The sequence below is a fragment of the Entelurus aequoreus genome, linkage group LG16 (assembly GCF_033978785.1).
Source record: "Entelurus aequoreus isolate RoL-2023_Sb linkage group LG16, RoL_Eaeq_v1.1, whole genome shotgun sequence".
Lineage (NCBI taxonomy): Eukaryota > Metazoa > Chordata > Actinopteri > Syngnathiformes > Syngnathidae > Entelurus > Entelurus aequoreus.
The window spans coordinates 46535743-46554071 of NC_084746.1; the positions used below are offsets into that span (position 1 = coordinate 46535743).

The following is an 18329-nucleotide window of genomic DNA, read 5'->3' on the forward strand; positions in this document are numbered from 1 at the left end:
GTCAGTTTTGTAGCTTCTGTAACGAGCTAAACTGTTTTCAGATGTGTGAACATGATTGCACAAGGGTTTTCTAATCATCAATTAGCCTTCTGAGCCAATGGGCAAACACATTGTACCATTAGAACACTGGAGTGATAGTTGCTGGAAATGGGCCTCTATACACCTATGTAGATATTGCACCAAAGACCAGACATTTGCAGCTAGAATAGTCATTTACCACATTAGCAATGTATAGAGTGTATTTCTTTAAAGTTAAGACTAGTTTAAAGTTATCTTCATTAAAAAGTACAGTGCTTTTCCTTCAAAAATAAGGACATTTCAATGTAACCCCAAACTTTTGAACGGTAGTGTATGTACCCATAAAAAGCCCTAAAAATTAGAATTTTTTTTGATACTCTAAACTAGGGTTGTACGGTATCACGGTACTAATAAAGTACCGTGATACTAATTGATTGAAATCTGTACTATACGGCCTTTGAAAAGTATCCGTACTGTTCTTTTAACTGCGGCGGTGAGTACAGAGCTAAGGCGCATGATGTTGAGTGTGTCAAAATGCACACACAAAGTGCTTACAAGCAATAACACCTTGGAGAAGAAGAATGGCAAAAAACTACTATTCTACTGGTTGATAGAGTGTGCATGAAGTACAATATGGAGGTATTTTGGCTTCAAAACTAACGATAAAGGTGACGCTTTAAACAAGGAAGCGCCGCGCTTCAAGTGTTGCTTTAAAGGCCTACTGAAAGCCACTACTACCGACCACGCAGTCTGATAGTTTATATATCAATGATGAAATCTTAACATTGCAACACATGCCAATACGGCCGGGTTAGATTACTAAAGTGCAATTTTAAATTTCCTGCGAAATATCCTGCTGAAAATGTCTCGGTATGATAACGCCTGCGCGTGACGTCACGGATTGTAGAGGACATTTTGGGACAGCATTGTGGCCAGCTATTAAGTCATCTGTTTTCATCTTAAAATTCCACAGTATTCTGGACATCTGTGTTGGTGAATCTTTTGCAATTTGTTCAATGAACAATGGAGACAGCAAAGAAGAAAGCTGTAGGTGGGAAGCGGTGTATTAGCGGCAGGCTGCAGCAACACAAACACGTAGCCGGTGTTTCATTGTTTACATTTCCGAAAGATGACAGTCAAACTTTATCATTGGCCTGTGGAGAACTGGCACAACAGAGACTCTTACCAGGAGGACTTTGAGTTGGATACGCAGACGCGGTACCGTGAGTACGCAGCTGCGGCTTCCAAACATTTGATCGCTTGCCCGTACATGCGTGCCGCTATGTGCATGTCACGTACGTAACTTTGGGGACTTTGGGGAAATATACTGTATGTGCTGTATGAACTTTGGGTAGGTGAACGGTACTTTGGGCTGTGGGATTGAGTGTGTTGTGCAAGTGTTTGAGTTGTATTGGCGGGTTATATGGACGGGAGGGGGGAGATGTTTGTTATGCGGGATTAATTTGTGGCATGCCCTCTAGTCCTTCACTCTCACTTTCCTCATCCACGAATCTTTCATCCTCGCTCAAATTAATGGGGAAATCGTCGCTTTCTCGGTCCGAATCGCTCTCGCTGCTGGTGGCCATGATTGTAAACAATGTGCAGATGTGAGGAGCTCCACAACCTGTGACGTCACGCGCATATCATCTGCTACTTCCGGTACAGGCAAGGCTTTTTCATCAGATACCAAAAGTTGCGAACTTTATCGTCGTTGTTCTCTACTAAATCCTTTCAGCAAAAATATGGCAATATCGCGAAACGATCAAGTATGACACATAGAATGGACCTGCTATCCCCGTTTAAATAAGAAAATCGCATTTCAGTAGGCCTTTGAAACACGCCTCGCCAAATGTGGCGATTAGTATTACCAGCTTTGCTTCAAACTTAAGTAAACATTTAAATAATGAACATTCAGAACTGTACAAGGAGTTATAAAGAGTGACGGGTAATAATGTAGTTGCTACACCTTTCCAGCTGTTTGGCTGCGGTGCAGACTATCGTCAAGGAGCACAGGGCAGACCTTCCCTTTAGGGTCAATGTTTTCTTTGGGGGTAACACCCTTCACTTTACAAGGGGTACAATTCGAGGCCGCCGATTTGTGACATTCTGGTTGCTTTATTATTATTTTTTCAGGACACAACCGGACCCGTTCATCACTGTACTGCACAGTGCATGCGCTACCGCTCACTCTCTTTGCTCGCCCAATCACTCACTGACGTCATTCAGACAACAGTTGCCATTCTCACAAACACTACTCTCATAAGTTACCCATATCCCCTGCTGTGCACATGTAGATACATAACATGTAGATCCGTAGACACACACACAGCTGCTTGAATTGATGCCAAATAGGTCGGACCGCCCATCTAAGGTCAACAAGTGCAAGTAAAATGACTGAATTTGGTAACAAATTGCTGCAATTTGTGTTTTATCTTTAACAAATGCGTGTTTTACCTGCTACATGGCTTATCTGGGTACATTAATCCATAGTTTTGTTTTTAGTACTTACGAACAATTGTATTTTTCTTAAAGCACAGACCAGGATCGGCAACCATAAATCATAAATAATTTTATATCATGTTAATATAGTTGTTTACTATATTCCAACCTAATTCTTGATTATGGAAAATTGTAGATTGTTCTTTGAGTGCAACAAGAAAAACAATGTGTTTAATGCCCTTTAATTTAATTTAATTTTAAACTTCTAAAAGTGTTCTTAGAGTGCAATAGGAAACAGATGTTTATTGTATTGTAAGATTTTCTGTTAAAATAAAGCCAAAATTTAAATTTTTTCGTAGTTGCCTTTATTTGGAAAAAAGTATCGAAAACTATCTATATACATTTTGGTACCAGTACCGGCACCGTGGGAAATTATCTCATTTCACCTATTTGGGTTAAAAATATTTTTTGCAAACCAGTAATTATAGTCTGCAAATTATGTGTTGTTGTTGAGTGTCGGGTGCTGTCTAGAGCTCGGCAGAGTAACCGTGTAATACTCTTCCAAATCAGTAGGTGGCAGCAGGTAGCTATTTGCTTTGTAGATGTCGTAAACAGCGGGAGGCAGCGTGCAGGTAAAAAGGTGTCTAATGCTTAAACCAGAAATAAACAAAAGGTGAGTGCCACTAAGAAAAGGCATTGAAGCTTAGGGAAGGCTATGCATGACGAGACTAAAACTGAACTGGCAACAAAGTAAACAAAAACAGAATGCTGGACGACAGCAAAGACTTACTGTGGAGCAAAGACACAATGTACATCCGAACATGACATGACAATCAACAATGTCCACACAAAGAAGGATAAAAACAACTGAAATATTCTTGATTGCAAAGTAGATGCGGGAAATATCGCTCAAAGGAAGACATGAAACTGCTACAGGGAAATACCCCCCCAAAAAGAAAAAGCCACCAAAATAGGAGCGCAAGACAAGAACTAAAACCCTACACACAGGAAAACAGCAAAAAACTCAAAATAAGTCAGGGGGTGATGTGACAGGTGGTTACTCTAGACCTACTTTGATAGTGATGCATGCTTGGTTATGCTTTAAAGTCATATCCAACAATTGCGACAACGACTTTTTACTGTCAACTGAGTTTACCGGTAGTTTTTTAATGTTTTCTGCTAGTGGTGTGCCTCCGGATTTTTTCAACGCAAAAAATGTGCCTTGGCTCCAAAAAGGTTGAAAAACACTGGTTTAGAGTATCAATTACGTGGTACTTGGTATTTTTTCCAAAAAAGTACCAACTCAGAGAACAAGTTATTAAACTAAGGCAGTGGTTCTTAACCTTGTTGGAGGCACCGAACCCCACCAGTTTCATATGCGCATTCACCGAACCCTCCTTTTTTTTCAAATTCAAGACAAAGTTATTATATGTTTTTGGTAATAACACTTTAGTATGGGGAACATATTCTAAGGAACAAAGACTTAATTTAGAGTTGTTTGGACACTAGGGGAACAGGTTCTAAGTAACAAAGACTTAATTTAGAGTTATTTGGTTAGGGTTAGGGTTCGGGTTAGGGTTAGAGGGTTAGGGCCAGGGTTAGAGGGTTAGGGTTATAATAAGGCCATGCCGAATAAGGCATTAATAAGTACTTAATAATGACTAGTTAAGAGCCAATATGTTACTAATTTGCATGTTAATAAGCAACTAATTAATGGTGAATATGTTCCCCATACTAAAGTGTTACCATGTTTTCTTACTGGTGCACAAAATGAACCGTGCATGAACATCACCTTGTTCAAACAACAAAACCAACACAGTGCATAAACTCACAACAAATTACACACCTGCAAATCAGTCTTGACTTCTGCTGTTGCCGTATCCGTAATACGCCGATCGGGAGAAGTTTTTATTTACACGATGAGTCGGGTGGGTTTTGACCTCTGCCGAACCCCTGAGCCCGACTCACCGAACGAACCCCTAGGGTTCGATCGAACCCAGGTTAAGAACCACTGAACTAAGGTGTCCCCCCTCACAGACTACATTTTTGACTTCCATGGGAAGTTTCCTTGTTTGACACTAACCGCGTGTCCTTCTACAGAAGTGTCGGCCGCTTTCAAGCCGACGACGTCTGTCCGCTACACCTTCAAAGAGCCCTACAATTGGAGCAAGAACATCAGCGCGCCGCCATCCTCCATCTTGTCTGACTTGAGCCCGAGGACGGAGAACGTGTCCCTGAGCTTCAGGACCGGCCAGAGTCCAGCTCTTCTGCTCTACGTGTCCTCGTCCCAGCGGGAGTACCTGGCGCTGCTAATCAACAAGCACGGTGAGGACTGTGGCTTTTGTTCCCTACGCTGCTCTACTCGACCTCATCTCACCTTCACTCACCCTCTCAGACTCTCATTTTCACCTTTCATCTCTTCTGCGTCTTATCTTGTCCACCGTCCCCGTCGCCTTCGTCTCACGTTGACCTCTCTTACATTACCCCCTGCTCCTCTTCCAGCTCCTATCAGGCTCTGTCAGTCGCTTCCTCTCTCCTGTCAGCTTCTTTTGCCTTTTCATCGGTCCAGCTGGGCGCTTCATTACGAGTTGCCTCCGCCAGCGGGGGAAAAAGTCTGCTGCAGGCATTAGTGGGACATGAAGAGCGCTTGTGAGGGTTCTGCTCGATGAGAGTAAGGTCAGCGGGTTAGGCAATGGAACTCATGCGTGTTAGCTCTGTGTCCATTTGCAGCGGAAATATTGACATATCACACGATCGAATTCTTGTATTTGACTTTAATGGCGCATTCCAGTTGTACTGGCAAGTCAGAATTTCCGAATTCCTAGTTGGAAATTTCAACTGGAACGCACCCCGAGGTCGGATTTCCTACTCTGAAAGTTGGAGAGTCTTTGCCAACCTAGACGGCAAAACCCAAAACCAGTGAAGTTGACACGTGTAAATGGTAAATAAAAACAGAATACAATGATTTGCTAATCCTTTTCAACCTATATTCAACTAAATAGACTGCAAGGACAAGATACTTAACGTTCGAAGTGGTAAACTTTGTTGTTTTTTGCAAAAATTAGCTCATTTGGAATTTGATGCCTGCAACAGGTTTCAAAAAAAGCTGGCACAAGTGGCAAAAAAGACTGAGAAAGTTGAGGAACGCTCATCAAACACTTATTTGGAACATCCCACAGGTGAACGGACTAATTTGGAGCAGGTGGGTGCCGTGATTGGGTATAAAAGCGGCTTCCATGAAACGCTCAGTCATTCACAAACAAGGATGGGGCGAGGGTCACCGCTTTGTGAACAAATGCGTGAGAAAATAGTCGAACAGTTCAAGAACAACATTTCTGAACGAGCTATTGCAAGGAATTAGTGATTTCACCATCTACGGTCCGTAATATCATCAATAGGTTCAGAGAATCTGGAGAAATCACTGCACGACAGTAGCAATGCCCGTGACTTTCGATCCATCATCAAAAGCGACATCAGTGTGTAAAGGATATCACCACATGGGCTCAGGGACACTTCAGAAAACCACTGCCAGTAACTACAGTTGGTCGCTACATATGTAAGGGCAAGTTAAAACTCTACCATACAAAACGAAAGCCATTTATCAACAACACCCAGAAACGCCTTCGGACTGATGCAAAGTGGAGAAGTATTCTGTGGTCTAAAGAATCCACGTTTCATATTGTTTTTGTACGTTGTGTCCTCAGGAACAAAGAGGAAAGTAACCATCCGGATTGTTATAGGCGCAAAGTTCAAAAGCCTGCATTTGTGATGGTATGAGGGTGTGTTAATAAATAATGATAAATGGGTTATACTTGTATAGCGCTTTTTCTACCTTCAAGGTACTCAAAGCACTTTGACACTATTTCCACATTCACCCATTCACACACACATTCACACACTGATGGAGGGAGCTGCCATGCAAGGTGCTAACCAGCACCCATCAGGAGCAAGGGTGAAGTGTCTTGCCCAAGGACACAACGGACGTGACAAGGATGGTAGAAGGTGGGGATTGAACCCCAGTAACCAGCAACCCTCCGATTGCTGGCACGGCCACTCTACCAACTTCGCCACGCCGCCCCTATTAGTATTAGTGCCCAAGGCATGGGTAACTTACACATCTGTGAAGGCGCCATTAATGCTGAAAGGTACATACACGTTTTGGAGCAACATACGTTGCCATCCAAGCAACATCTTTTTTCATGGACGCCCCTGCTTATTTCAGCAAGACAATGCCAAACCACGTGTTACAACAGCGTGGCTTCGTAGTAAAAGAGTGCAGGTACTAGACTGGCCTGTCTGTAGTCCAGGCCTGTCTCCCATTGAAAATGCGTGGCACATTATGGAGCGTAAAATACCACAACGGAGACCCCCGGGCTGTTGAACAACTTAAGCTGTACATCAAGCAAGAATGGGAACAAATTCAAACATTTTACTGAGTGTTGTTAAAAGGAAAGGCCATGTAACACAGTGGTAAAAATGCCCCTGTGCCAACTTTTTTCCAATGTGTTGCTGCCATTAAATTCTAAGTTAATGATTATTTGCAAATATAAATTAAGTTTCTCAGTTCGAACATTAAGTAATTTGTCTTTGCAGTCTATTCAATTGAATATAAGTTGAAAAGGATTTGCAAATCATTGTATTCTGTTTTTATTTACCATTTACAACTTCACTGGTTTTGGGTTTTGTAAGCAATAATAGAAGCTCCTGTAATGTCCGTTATTAGCACGTATGACTAGTCTTTGTCGAACTAAATCATTCGTATATGATGTATTGTTGGACGTATATTATGGTAATGTTACCGTAATGCATTTTTGTCCAGAAGTTGTTTATATTCAGATAAGGCAAGCGCGGTAATAACTTTCGTGGATGTGACCATCTTGATTTCCGACTTTGTAACTGTTATCGCTGATACCTCGGCTGTGATGTCATCCCCAGCCACGGCTTCCGAGGTAAATGGAATGCAGCATAAATATTCATCAGGAGGAGGACAATGAGTTTGGTATTTAGAGCCCTCTCAGGGATTTCATGAAATCGTCTCTCAATGCCGGTGCTAATGCTAATATTAGCAAAAATTAATTAGAGTGCATTGTGTTATTGATAGGGAATGAGCGCATAATCCTTTTAATATGGCAAGCCTCATTCGGAGGAATAAGTATACCAGAAAATAAGAAGATTAGAGCTTTTGATGAAGAGAAAATGTGTCTTGTGTGTGTGTGTGTAGATAAGCTGGAGGTGCGCTACAAGCTACACAGCAGCAGAGAAGTAGAGGTGTTGAGGAGCAAAGCAAAGACTTTGGCTGACGGGCGTCTTCACACACTGAACATGAGGAGAATGACGGACATCGTGTCTCTGCAGGTGACGCACACACGTAGATCACAATGTATCCTACCTGCACTGCAAAAACTGAAATCTAAGTAAGATTGAATATCTCAAATAAGGGTGATAGTTGCTTATTTTCTGTCTGATAAGATCATTCTTCTCACTAAGCAGATTTTATGTTAGAGTGTTTTACTTGTTTTAAGGGTTTTGGTCCGAAATGATCTCAGTAAGATATTACAGCTTGTTGCTGAGATTTGATGACCTATATTGAGCAAAACATGCTCGAAGCTAGAATATCAACTGATGCAAAGCTGCGTCAAGTATAAAACTACTTTTTGAAAGTAATAATTTCTTACTTCAGGCATGAAAAAAAAAATCATGATGCCGAGCGCATATCATTATGGCACTAGCATTTGCTTATTTTAAGAATAAATATTTTTCGACATAATGAGCAAAAAGGTCTCTTTTTTTTCTACCAAGAAAAGTGCACTTGTTATTAGTGAGAATATACTTATTTTAAGGTATTTTTGTTAGCTAATTTTACTTGTTTGGGAAAGTCTTGACAAGCAGAATTTTCTTGTTCTATTGGCAGATAATTTTGCTTAGTTCAAATAAAATACCCCTAATTTTTGTTTTTGTTTTTCTTGTTTTTGAACACTGACTTTTTGCAGTGTGGCATCACTTATAGTTGAACTGCGTTTTTGGGGGGGATTTTGCTTATATTCACAAGCCATACATGAGACAAGCAGACATATTTCCTCTTTTTAGACATTAAATTGTGAATAAAAGCTGGGACAAAAGCTAGGAAGAGGTGTCTAACAATGCAGATCATTAACCTCTTAAGGCCCAAGCTGTTTGTTTACATGCTTTTTTTATTTCTCTTTGCTATTTGGACTTATTGGACCCTAATTAGAATAAAAACTAAGAATCATCATTGTATATGATGTACTTAATCCATAAGTAAGAAACGTGTACTTCATGTTTAGTGACATGCTAATTCTTATTTTTACACTTTTTTTTCCAAATTCCATTGTATGTTATACTCTTCTGACACCACCAGATGGCAGTATAAGTGTCCACATAAGGGCCATAAGACCCCAATTCAGTAGTGTACACAATTTTGGAAATAAGAGCTAAAAGGTTCTGTCCACGCATGTGGCCAACGAAGCCTTTTAAAGTTAAGTTAAAGTTAAAGTTCCTATGATTGTCACGCACACACTGGGGGTGGTGAAATGTGTCCTCTGCATTTGACCCATCCCCTTGTTTCACCCCCTGGGAGGTGAGGGGAGCAGTGAGCAGCAGCGTTGGCCGCGCTCGGAATCATTTGGTTATTTAACCCCCAATTCCAACCCTTGATGCTGAGTGCCAAGCAGGGAGGCAATGGGTCCCATTTTTTGTAGTCTTTGGTATGACTCGGCCAGGGTTTGAACTCACAACCTCCCAGTCTCAGGGCGGACACTCTAACTCAAGGCAACTGAGTGGGGATTGGATCTATTCCAGCTGTAAAGCGCTCTAAAAAAAAACCCATCAATGTTTGTAAGTATATATGTAATGTAGTAACAGGCACATTTATAATAACATGTAATATTTACCAATTTTGCTCATTTTAAGAATTGTGGTGGTGCATTCATTTCACAACGTACGTTATTTACTTTAAACAACAGCTACTACTAATCATGGCATACTTCATGAGAACCAGCAATGACTACTGATGATGATATGATGATCCACAACCTTATGTTTTTGAGCCTGAATATAGGGAGGATGAGCTCCAAGTTTTAGAAACTGAGTGCTAAGCATATTCAGCTCCCGTAAAATGCTAAGCATCAAACTACGAACATAATACAACAATCACTTACTGTACAATGTCTGCTCTCACTGGGATGCCGACTGATAGGATGTTCATATCTTTCAGCACAAGACTTGTGTTCCCAGTTTAGATCAGTGGTCCCCAACCTTTTTGTAGCTGGGGACCGGTCAACGCTTGAAAATTTGTCCCACGGACCGGGGGGGGGGGACTTTTTTTTTTTTTTTTTTTTCATAAAGAAATACAATCATGTGGGCTTACGGACTGTATCCCTGAAGACTGTATTGATCTATATTGATATATAATGTATATATTGTGTTTTTTATGTTGATTTAATTTAAAAAAAAAACATTAAAAAAAACTTTATTTTTTTTAAATTTTTTATTTTTTATTTCGTGCGCGGACCGGTACCGGGCCACGGACCGGTACCGGGCCACGGCCCGGTGGTTGGGGACCACTGGTTTAGATGATTAATTTGTCATAATCCTCACTCCTCAGGTAAAATAAAAATAGTGGGAGCAAATGAGTATATGGTAATGTCTTCTTCATGATGTCCATCCATCCATTTTCTACCGCTTGTCCCGTTCGGGGTCGCGGGGGTGCTGGAGCCTATACCAGCTGCATTCGGGCGGAAGGCGGGGTACACCCTGGACAAGTCGCCACCCCATCGCAGGGCCAACACAGATAGACAACATTCTCACTCACATTCACACACTAGGGCCAATTTTTGTGTTGCCAATCAGCCTATCCCCAGGTGCATGTCTTTGGAGGTGGGAGGAAGCCGGAGTACCCGGAGGGAACCCACTTCAGGTCTAAATTAAATTTCAAATTTGACCAACTTCTCAGTTTCGTAACACAACCTTCAACTATACAAGTGCAGGGCATGATTTATATACTAGCACAAACTTTTACCAACTCAATATAGCTGCATTAGCTAGTTATTCGCGGTGATCAGTACACAGTGTTACTAAAACTAGTTCCACGGCCTTAGTGCTTATCGTAACAATGTTGCTAGTACTTGGGTAATATGCAGGTCACGACATGTAAATGAAGTAAATGGCTTTATAACCAGAATAGATGAGAATGAGATTATTCGATTTTTACTAGGGCTGCAAATCTTTGGGTGTCCCACGATTCGATTCAATATCGATTCTTGGGGTCACGATTCGATTATAAATCGATTGTCGATTCAACTCGATTCTCGATTCAAAAACGATATTTTTCCGATTCAAAACGATTCTCTATTCATTCAATACATAGGATTTCAGCAGGATCTACCCCAGTCTAGGTCCTAGAGGTCCAGTGATCACAGCTAAGAGCTACTCTGCTATCTTTAGTCACAGCTTCCCCCCCTTTTAGCTTTGTCTCTCTGTAAAGAGAAGGTACAACATTGTCTGTAAAAACCGAGCGTGATGGGATGTCATACCGTGGCTCAATAGTTTTGATCATGAACCTGAAGCCTTCTCTCTCCACTGCGCTGTATGGTCGCAGGTCTTTTGCAATGAAACAAGCGATGGATCTGGTTATCTTCTTTGCCCGTTCAGAACTGGGTGGTCATTTTGTAAACTGGTGAAGCGTGCGTTGATCAGCTGCCGGTGTTGTTAGTGGATGATTCTTTTCCTCTGATAACTCTGGGTGGTGTCTGTCCAAGTGAGCGCGGGGATTTGAAGTATTCTGCAAATTGCATGAGTCATGTCAAGCCCTTTCTTGCCACGGTAAAATCCAAAGTGTCTCCAAACGTTTGCTTTCAAAGTCCGCGGAGGCGGTTGTATTTCTTCTCTAGGCTGCTCGGTTTCTTTTTCTTCTACCTGCATTTTAGCGGCAACACAACAACACTACACTCCCCTTAGTAGCTAGCCACCCGGTAGCCACGCTGCTTATTGCGCAATACCTACGGTAGCCCAGAAAGCACATACACATTGCCGGGACCGGGGGAAGAAAATCGATTTTTGAAAAATGAGAATCGATGCTGAATCATACAACGTGAGAATGGAGATTTGAATTCGAATCGATTTTTTCCCACACCCTTAATTTTTACACTTATTTGCTTTGCCAGCTGTAGTACAAAGCTAAGATGTTTTGTTCAGATAGTTTAGCATACATTAAATGACGTTCGATGGATTGCTTTTAGCATCTTTGATGTACAAAATGCATCTTTCAATGTTTCTGTATGCAACCATCGCTGGGGAAAGATATAAACACCCCTGCTCTTTGTGGAAAAACAATTTAAAACTTCTTAAATTTGCATATTTGCATAGTTATTATGCTCAGCCCCGATGTTAAGTTCTTTCCAGCTAAAATCACATTGATAAAGGGAACATCTTTAAGGAACGACAGGATAATGACCTGTTAGAACGCAGACATCCTCGCCTGGATGCCAAACTCCCATCAGAAGCAGTTCAAGAGCATCTGATGAAATATTAACTGTGTTTGCGGAGTCCTCTTATCTCATAGGCAGTAGAGGATGTATGAAGTAAAAACCATCTAAGCGCTGAGTTTAATTAATATTATCAAATTAGATCGCATACAAGGTAACCTTCCCTCATCTTGAATCATGATGATATTAACATCTTTGCTCAGGGCGAGCTCTCACTAAGACAGTGTCATCCCCTCCTAATATAAAAGCTACCAAATATCTTTAAAGCAAACAAATCGCAATGAGGAGTGGTTGCCACGGTGACCCACCATCACATGACCTGTAGAATAGGTGATGGTCTGTTTAGCATTAGCCATACCACTAATATCACTGTTAGTAGAAGAGAAGGGGGCAAAAAAGAGTGAGAGAAGCGGCAGGTAAACTGGTCTAAAACAGAGTCTATTTAAAAGCTTTAAAAGTCATTCTGTCTTGCCTCTGGTGAGGGCGGTAGCATTTTCCTCCGCTCCCTCCTTCCCTGCTTGCTCCCTTCGTTTTTGTCTTGTCTGGACTTTTTTAAAGCCTCTTTCTTTGTGCTGTCCTCAAACATCAAACATGGATATGATCAGCTGGACTCTCGACGCAATTGACAAAGTCTTTTCGACAAGGAAAAGAGGTTCGGGGGAGCCTGGCTGCCCTGATGGAACCATTGCTGCGGGGTACGTGAGAGACTCCTGGGATAAATGGAGAATCATGTGCCTCTCAGTCCTTTCCATCGAGGACGTGGAAGACATCTACCTATTTGGAACCGTGATCGCGGGGCACCTGCTGATTGGGCTGGGCATTGCTCTGGTGTATCGTCAAATTCGGAAGACGATGGCAGCCACTCAAGGAGCCCAACGGCTGTTCATCGCAATGGAAGGATTGGGCCGGGCTGTGGGAACACAGACTGTGGCGATTTCTGAACTGAATCGCAAGATGGATCACATCATGGAGAAGTTTGCTGAGAAGGAGAATTGAATTGAATTTGAGAGAAACCAGCATGGACAAATAGAGCAGGCAAGTCATTGTTTTTGACTGCTCGAAGAAAACAACATCCTGATCTACGATTTGACTCCCTCAAATGGCCTTGACGCTATCAGGAACAGGCTGTTCTGAAAAACACCCCCGAGGACACCTCAACGATGGACGCTTTTGACCTCCCTTTTTCTCAACAACACCTGGTGTCGAACTTTGAGATTGGCCCCAGTCCACAAAAACATTTCAACATCACACCCAAGTTAATTGGGCATACATGCACGCACCCGCCCCTTCCTCAACCAACGCCTTCACCACTGCTTAATTCCGGGGTTATGGATGGCTAGTAGCGCTTTATAGCAGCAGGCCGGCCTCCAGGGCCCCAAATCCCCCCCCCCCCTCTGTTGCGAGTTGTTGTGATTATATGTAACATGTTTAGGTGTGCTATGCTATGTGAGGTTTTTTTCTCTTGGACTCAGTCTGGATCCCCTCCCGAGGGTCCAGCCTTAGACTTAAATTTTTTACTCTTCCCCCCTTTCCCAATATCACCTTTTTCCCACCTTTTTTAAGGAGCACCGTAAGTGGCTGATCCGTTGGCGGTCCCGTCTTGTCTCCCTGTATTGTATGTCTGCTCTTAGTGGGACTGTGCCGAAAATGAAATTTCAGTTCTTATGTGTCCTGTACATGTTAAAGAATGGACAATAATAAAGCATCTTCAATCTTGAATCTTGAATAAATTAGTTTTAAGGTGGGACTTAAATGTTTCCACCGAAGTGGCATCTCTAACTGTTGCCGGTAGGGCGTTCGAGACTACTTGAGCCCGAAAAGAAAACGCTCTAGAGCCTGCAGACTATTTTGGGGCTCTGGGAATCACTAACAAGCCGGCATTCTTTTGAACATAGGTTTCTAGACAGAACGTAGGGTACAATACAATGTCCAAGATAAGATGGATATAAACTGTTTGATATTTTGTATGCAAGTAATAAAACCTTAAAGTCGCATCTTAAGGTGGTCCAGTATAGGCGTAATATGATCAAACGTTTGTGTCCTAATCAAAAGTCTAGCAGCAGCATTTTTACCAACTGGAATCTTTTAATGCTGGACATGGGGGGACCCGAAAATAATAGGTTACAGTTGTCAGGTTCAAACACTGATCATCTATTAAACAAGACAAGAAGCAAGGTAATTAAACAGACAGAATTCAATTTAGCTCAATTGAGGAGAACCGCATAGACACTGTACCCTTTACAGTGTCGTCCCACGCTCTGATTGTACGCCTCCTCTTTTATTTGGACTTTCCCTGATTACATGGCAACAGCTGTTTCTAAGGGAGGGGGTTCGTAAACAGCCATTGCCTTTGGTTACAAAACATCCATCCATCCATCCATTTTCTACCGCTTGTCCCTTTCTGGGGTCGCGGGGGGTCGCTGGAGCCTATCTCAGCTGCATTCGGGCGGAAGGCGGGGTACACCCTGGACAAGTCGCCACCTCATCACAGGGCTGGTTACAAAACAGTTAAAAGAAAAGGTCGTAAAACAGTTCAAAGAAAAGGTGCCCGGAGGGAGGTCAGGCCCTGCCTCCTCTCCGCTTTGTAGATCTCGGGTCAAGATAAAATCTTCCTGTGGATTAAAGTCAATGTAACACAAAGTTTTGTGATAACTTAGATACAATTATTCTGACAACAGTAATTGAGATGAGACGTAACGAACGCATGTATAATGATCTCAGCGTCACTGATGGATGAAATAGGACAGATTTTTGCGATTTTGCTGAGATGAAAGAAGCCTGTTTAAATAACATTCTTAATTTGCAGCTCAAACAAGAGAGTTCGGTCAAAAATAATACCAAGATTCTTCACCGAGTCGCTTTGTACGATTTTTTATAATCAAATTTTAATGTGGTATCCTTAAACAAGTGACTGAGTTTAGCAGGACCGATAATCAACATCTCCGTTTTCTTTGCGTTCAGATGCAGGACGTTGCCGGACATCCATTGTTTGATATCATTAAGACATGCTTCCAGATGACTACAATCTGGCATGTTGGTCGGCTTTAGGGACATGCAATGTAGGGTGTCATCAGCATAACATTGAAAACTAACACCCAATTTGCGAATGATGTCGCCTAGCAGCAGTTTATATACATGCTGAAAACTTACTTTAACATACACCAAGGTCACGTTATGGGATACACAGTGCATTCTTTCAGTGAGACAGGAGTTAAACCATTTGTTTTAGTAAAGAATTGCATAAAGTTATCAGCCGAGTGGGTGGAGCTACTGGGAGAAGACCTTAGTTTGGTTGTTAAACTAAAATGTATGATCTTTTTTATTGGGGCGATTAATATTAGAGTAATAATTAGTTTTAGCTAATGTAAGACATGCTTATAGGTTATTAAACTATCACTCCAAGCTTGATGGAAGACCTCAAGTTTACCCGCATGTCATTCTCCCCAGCTCCTTCGTTCGGCTCTTCCCCGTATCCCGAGGTGTTCCCAGGCCAGCTGGGAGACATAGTCTCTCCACAGTGTCCTGGGTCTTTCCCGCGGTCTCCTACCAGTCGGACGCGCCCTAAACACCTTCCCAGGGGGGCGGGCAGGGGGCATTCTGACCAGATCCCCGAACCACGTCATCTGGCTCCTCTCGATGTGTAGGAGCAGCAGCTTTACTCTGAGGTCCCCCCGGATGACAGAGCTTCTCACCCTATCTCTAAGGGAGAGCTCTGCCACCCAAAGGAGGAAACTCATTTCGGCCGCTTATACCCGTGATCTTGTCCTTTTGGTCATAACCCAAAGCTCATGACCAGGATATAGGACATAGATCGACCAGTAAATTGAGAAATTTGCCTTTCAACTCAGCTCCTTCTTTACCACGACGGACCGATACAGGGTCCGCATCACTGCAGACGCTGCACCGATCCACTCTTTCCTCACCTGTGAACAAGACAGGTACTTGAACTCTTCCACTTGGGGCAGGTTCTCCTCCCCAACCCAGAGATGACACTCCACCCTTTTCCGGGTGAGAACAACGGACTTGGAAGTGCTGATTTTCATCCCAGTCACTTCACACTCAGCTGCGAAAAGATCCAGTGAGATCTGAAGATCCTGGTCAGATGAAGGCAGCAGGACCACATCATCCGCAAAAAGCAAAGACCTAATCCTGCAGCCACCAAACTGGATCCCCTCAACGCTATGGGGGGGATCCAGTTTCTTTCCTTAAAAGTTGTAAACAGAATCGGTGACAAAGGGCAGCCCTGGCGGAGTCCAACCCTCACTGGAAACGGGTTTGACTTACTGCCGGTAATGCGGACCAAGCTCTGACACTGATCATACAAGGGGACGAGTTACATGTTAGGAGGATATGCCTCGTTAGGCAAAAAAAAAATTATCTGGTTTTAACCATCTCTCTAATGACCTTATTAACTAATAACACTTTGGGAGACAATGATCTGATGTTCAAAAAAAGCCCATATTGTAGATAATGGGCTTTTTGAGAACATCTCAGAGTTGATACAATTGGAATCTGGAAATTACTTGCTAGTTGCTGCAGTTGATTTGTTGATAATTTGCCACCTCAGTAGATTGCATATCCATCTCTGGCACAGTCTCTGGAGAAAAAAACATTATGCGAGGTATCTATTATTCTATGAGAAATGCTATGTGTGCAGGAATTTTCCAGCCTGGTTATTTTTAGCTAAAGTGACTCCTCACCCAAGCTAACAGGCTCTCTAGTTGCCTGTGTCAAAGCCTTTTCTAGTGTAGTTTGTCAAGTGAGACTCAAACAGTGATCAATGTTTCCAGAATTAGTGATGACACCTTCCCGATTAGAGTGAAGGGCCGTCCATCCTCAACAGGCCCGGTTTGCCCCAGAAGGAGGGCCAATTATCAATAAAGTTATACATTTGTTCTCTACAAAAACAAGCGAGCCACCTGTTAAGCGACACTAATCTGCTATATCTTTCATTTTTGCCTCTCGCAGGCAGGGAGCCCGAGACAATTACTCAGAGCCAAACCATCTTTCTGGCAAGATTACAAATCCTAGCTGAATTGCTCTTTGTAACCTCTGATTGTATCAACCTAATGTCATTGGAGCCGACGTGTACAACTATGTCCGAGTAGCCAGTGAGGCGATTAGCCTGTCGTACGTCAGTGAGGCGATTAGCCTGTCGTACGTGTTTAGGCCTGTTGCAAGTCAGCTTCATAAGATTAGCTTCAATGTCAGGTGCTCGGGCCCCCGGAATGCCAATTATTGTGGCCGGTTTGCTATGATCTATGTTGCCGACTAGCTAATGGGCTAAATCTGTTATGCGTCTTAACTGGTTCATCGTATCTTGAAGGCCACTTAGGACTGCTGCAAACTGAGCTAGTTAGCGCAATACGGCTAACACTAGCAAGCGTGTCCACGGCATTTAAAGCTACAAAGTTACCCTACTCTAACTGGCGGACACGTCACTCTAGCAAAGACAACCTCTCGATGACAAGGGTGCAAAAAGAAAACAAAGCCATACTCACGTTTTTACTTTCAAAGTTTTGCTGTCTTTGGAAGGGGGCAATTTTAGCTTCACTTGCTTAGCAGCTAACTAGCTGAAAATGAAGGAGTAAAACAAAAAGAGCAAGATTTGTAAATTCGCTAAGACTACAGAATGTGTTAGTGAAGAGCTAAGGAAGGCTATAAAACATTTAGAAGCACACAAAATAGAAAGATTCACTAAAATATGTCAAGGCTGGAACCCATTATTCATATTAAAATCGCCCTGTAACTTATTGAGCTATCTATAGCGTAATGAAAAAAGAGGAGTGAGGCCTTGTCGGTCATCCAGTGTCTTTGTATCTGTGGGTGGAGGTGGCGCCGAACAAACATATACACACACACAGAAGTTGAGGCCAGTAATGTAAACGTAAGGTAACTTAATAGAAATGATCACAATCAGCCACAAAATGTATTCACTTGTTCCTTTTCCAATTTCAGAAATTACCTGTAAGTAGTATCAAAATCGGCCCATAACTTTGTGAGCTATCTATACAAGAAAGAAAGAAACAAAGTGAGCAGTGTTGTCTGTCTCCACAATCTTTGTCTTTGTGGGGCCACTGGCGTACGCACAAATTGTCGGGATTAGGCCCAAAATGTAATCAATTGTTCTTTATCCCATTTCTGACTTTTCCTGAAAACGTCATTAAATTAACTTTCCTGAAAATGATATTTAAATTTGCCCATAACCTTTTGAGTTATTTTGCTAACAAACAAACTCATTAACTAACTTACTAACTAACGGTAACATTTACAAAGCATACAAAATAGAATAAAAATTACAATGAGCATTATTACACTACAAATGGAGCAGTACAAATACCAATAGAAATAGCGCTATTGATAATGAAC

General features: G+C 42.2%; 1 protein-coding gene across 1 annotated transcript in view; it reads left to right on the plus strand.

Moving 5' to 3' along the window:
* The window catches only part of cntnap3 (contactin associated protein family member 3), a 239670-nt gene that overhangs the window by 192668 nt on the left and 28673 nt on the right, over positions 1-18329 (plus strand). Inside the window, exons 19-20 of the mRNA XM_062023123.1 lie at positions 4558-4782; positions 7679-7812. Of these exons, the coding sequence (XP_061879107.1) occupies positions 4558-4782; positions 7679-7812 (359 nt within the window). The remainder of the gene's footprint in view (positions 1-4557; positions 4783-7678; positions 7813-18329) is intronic.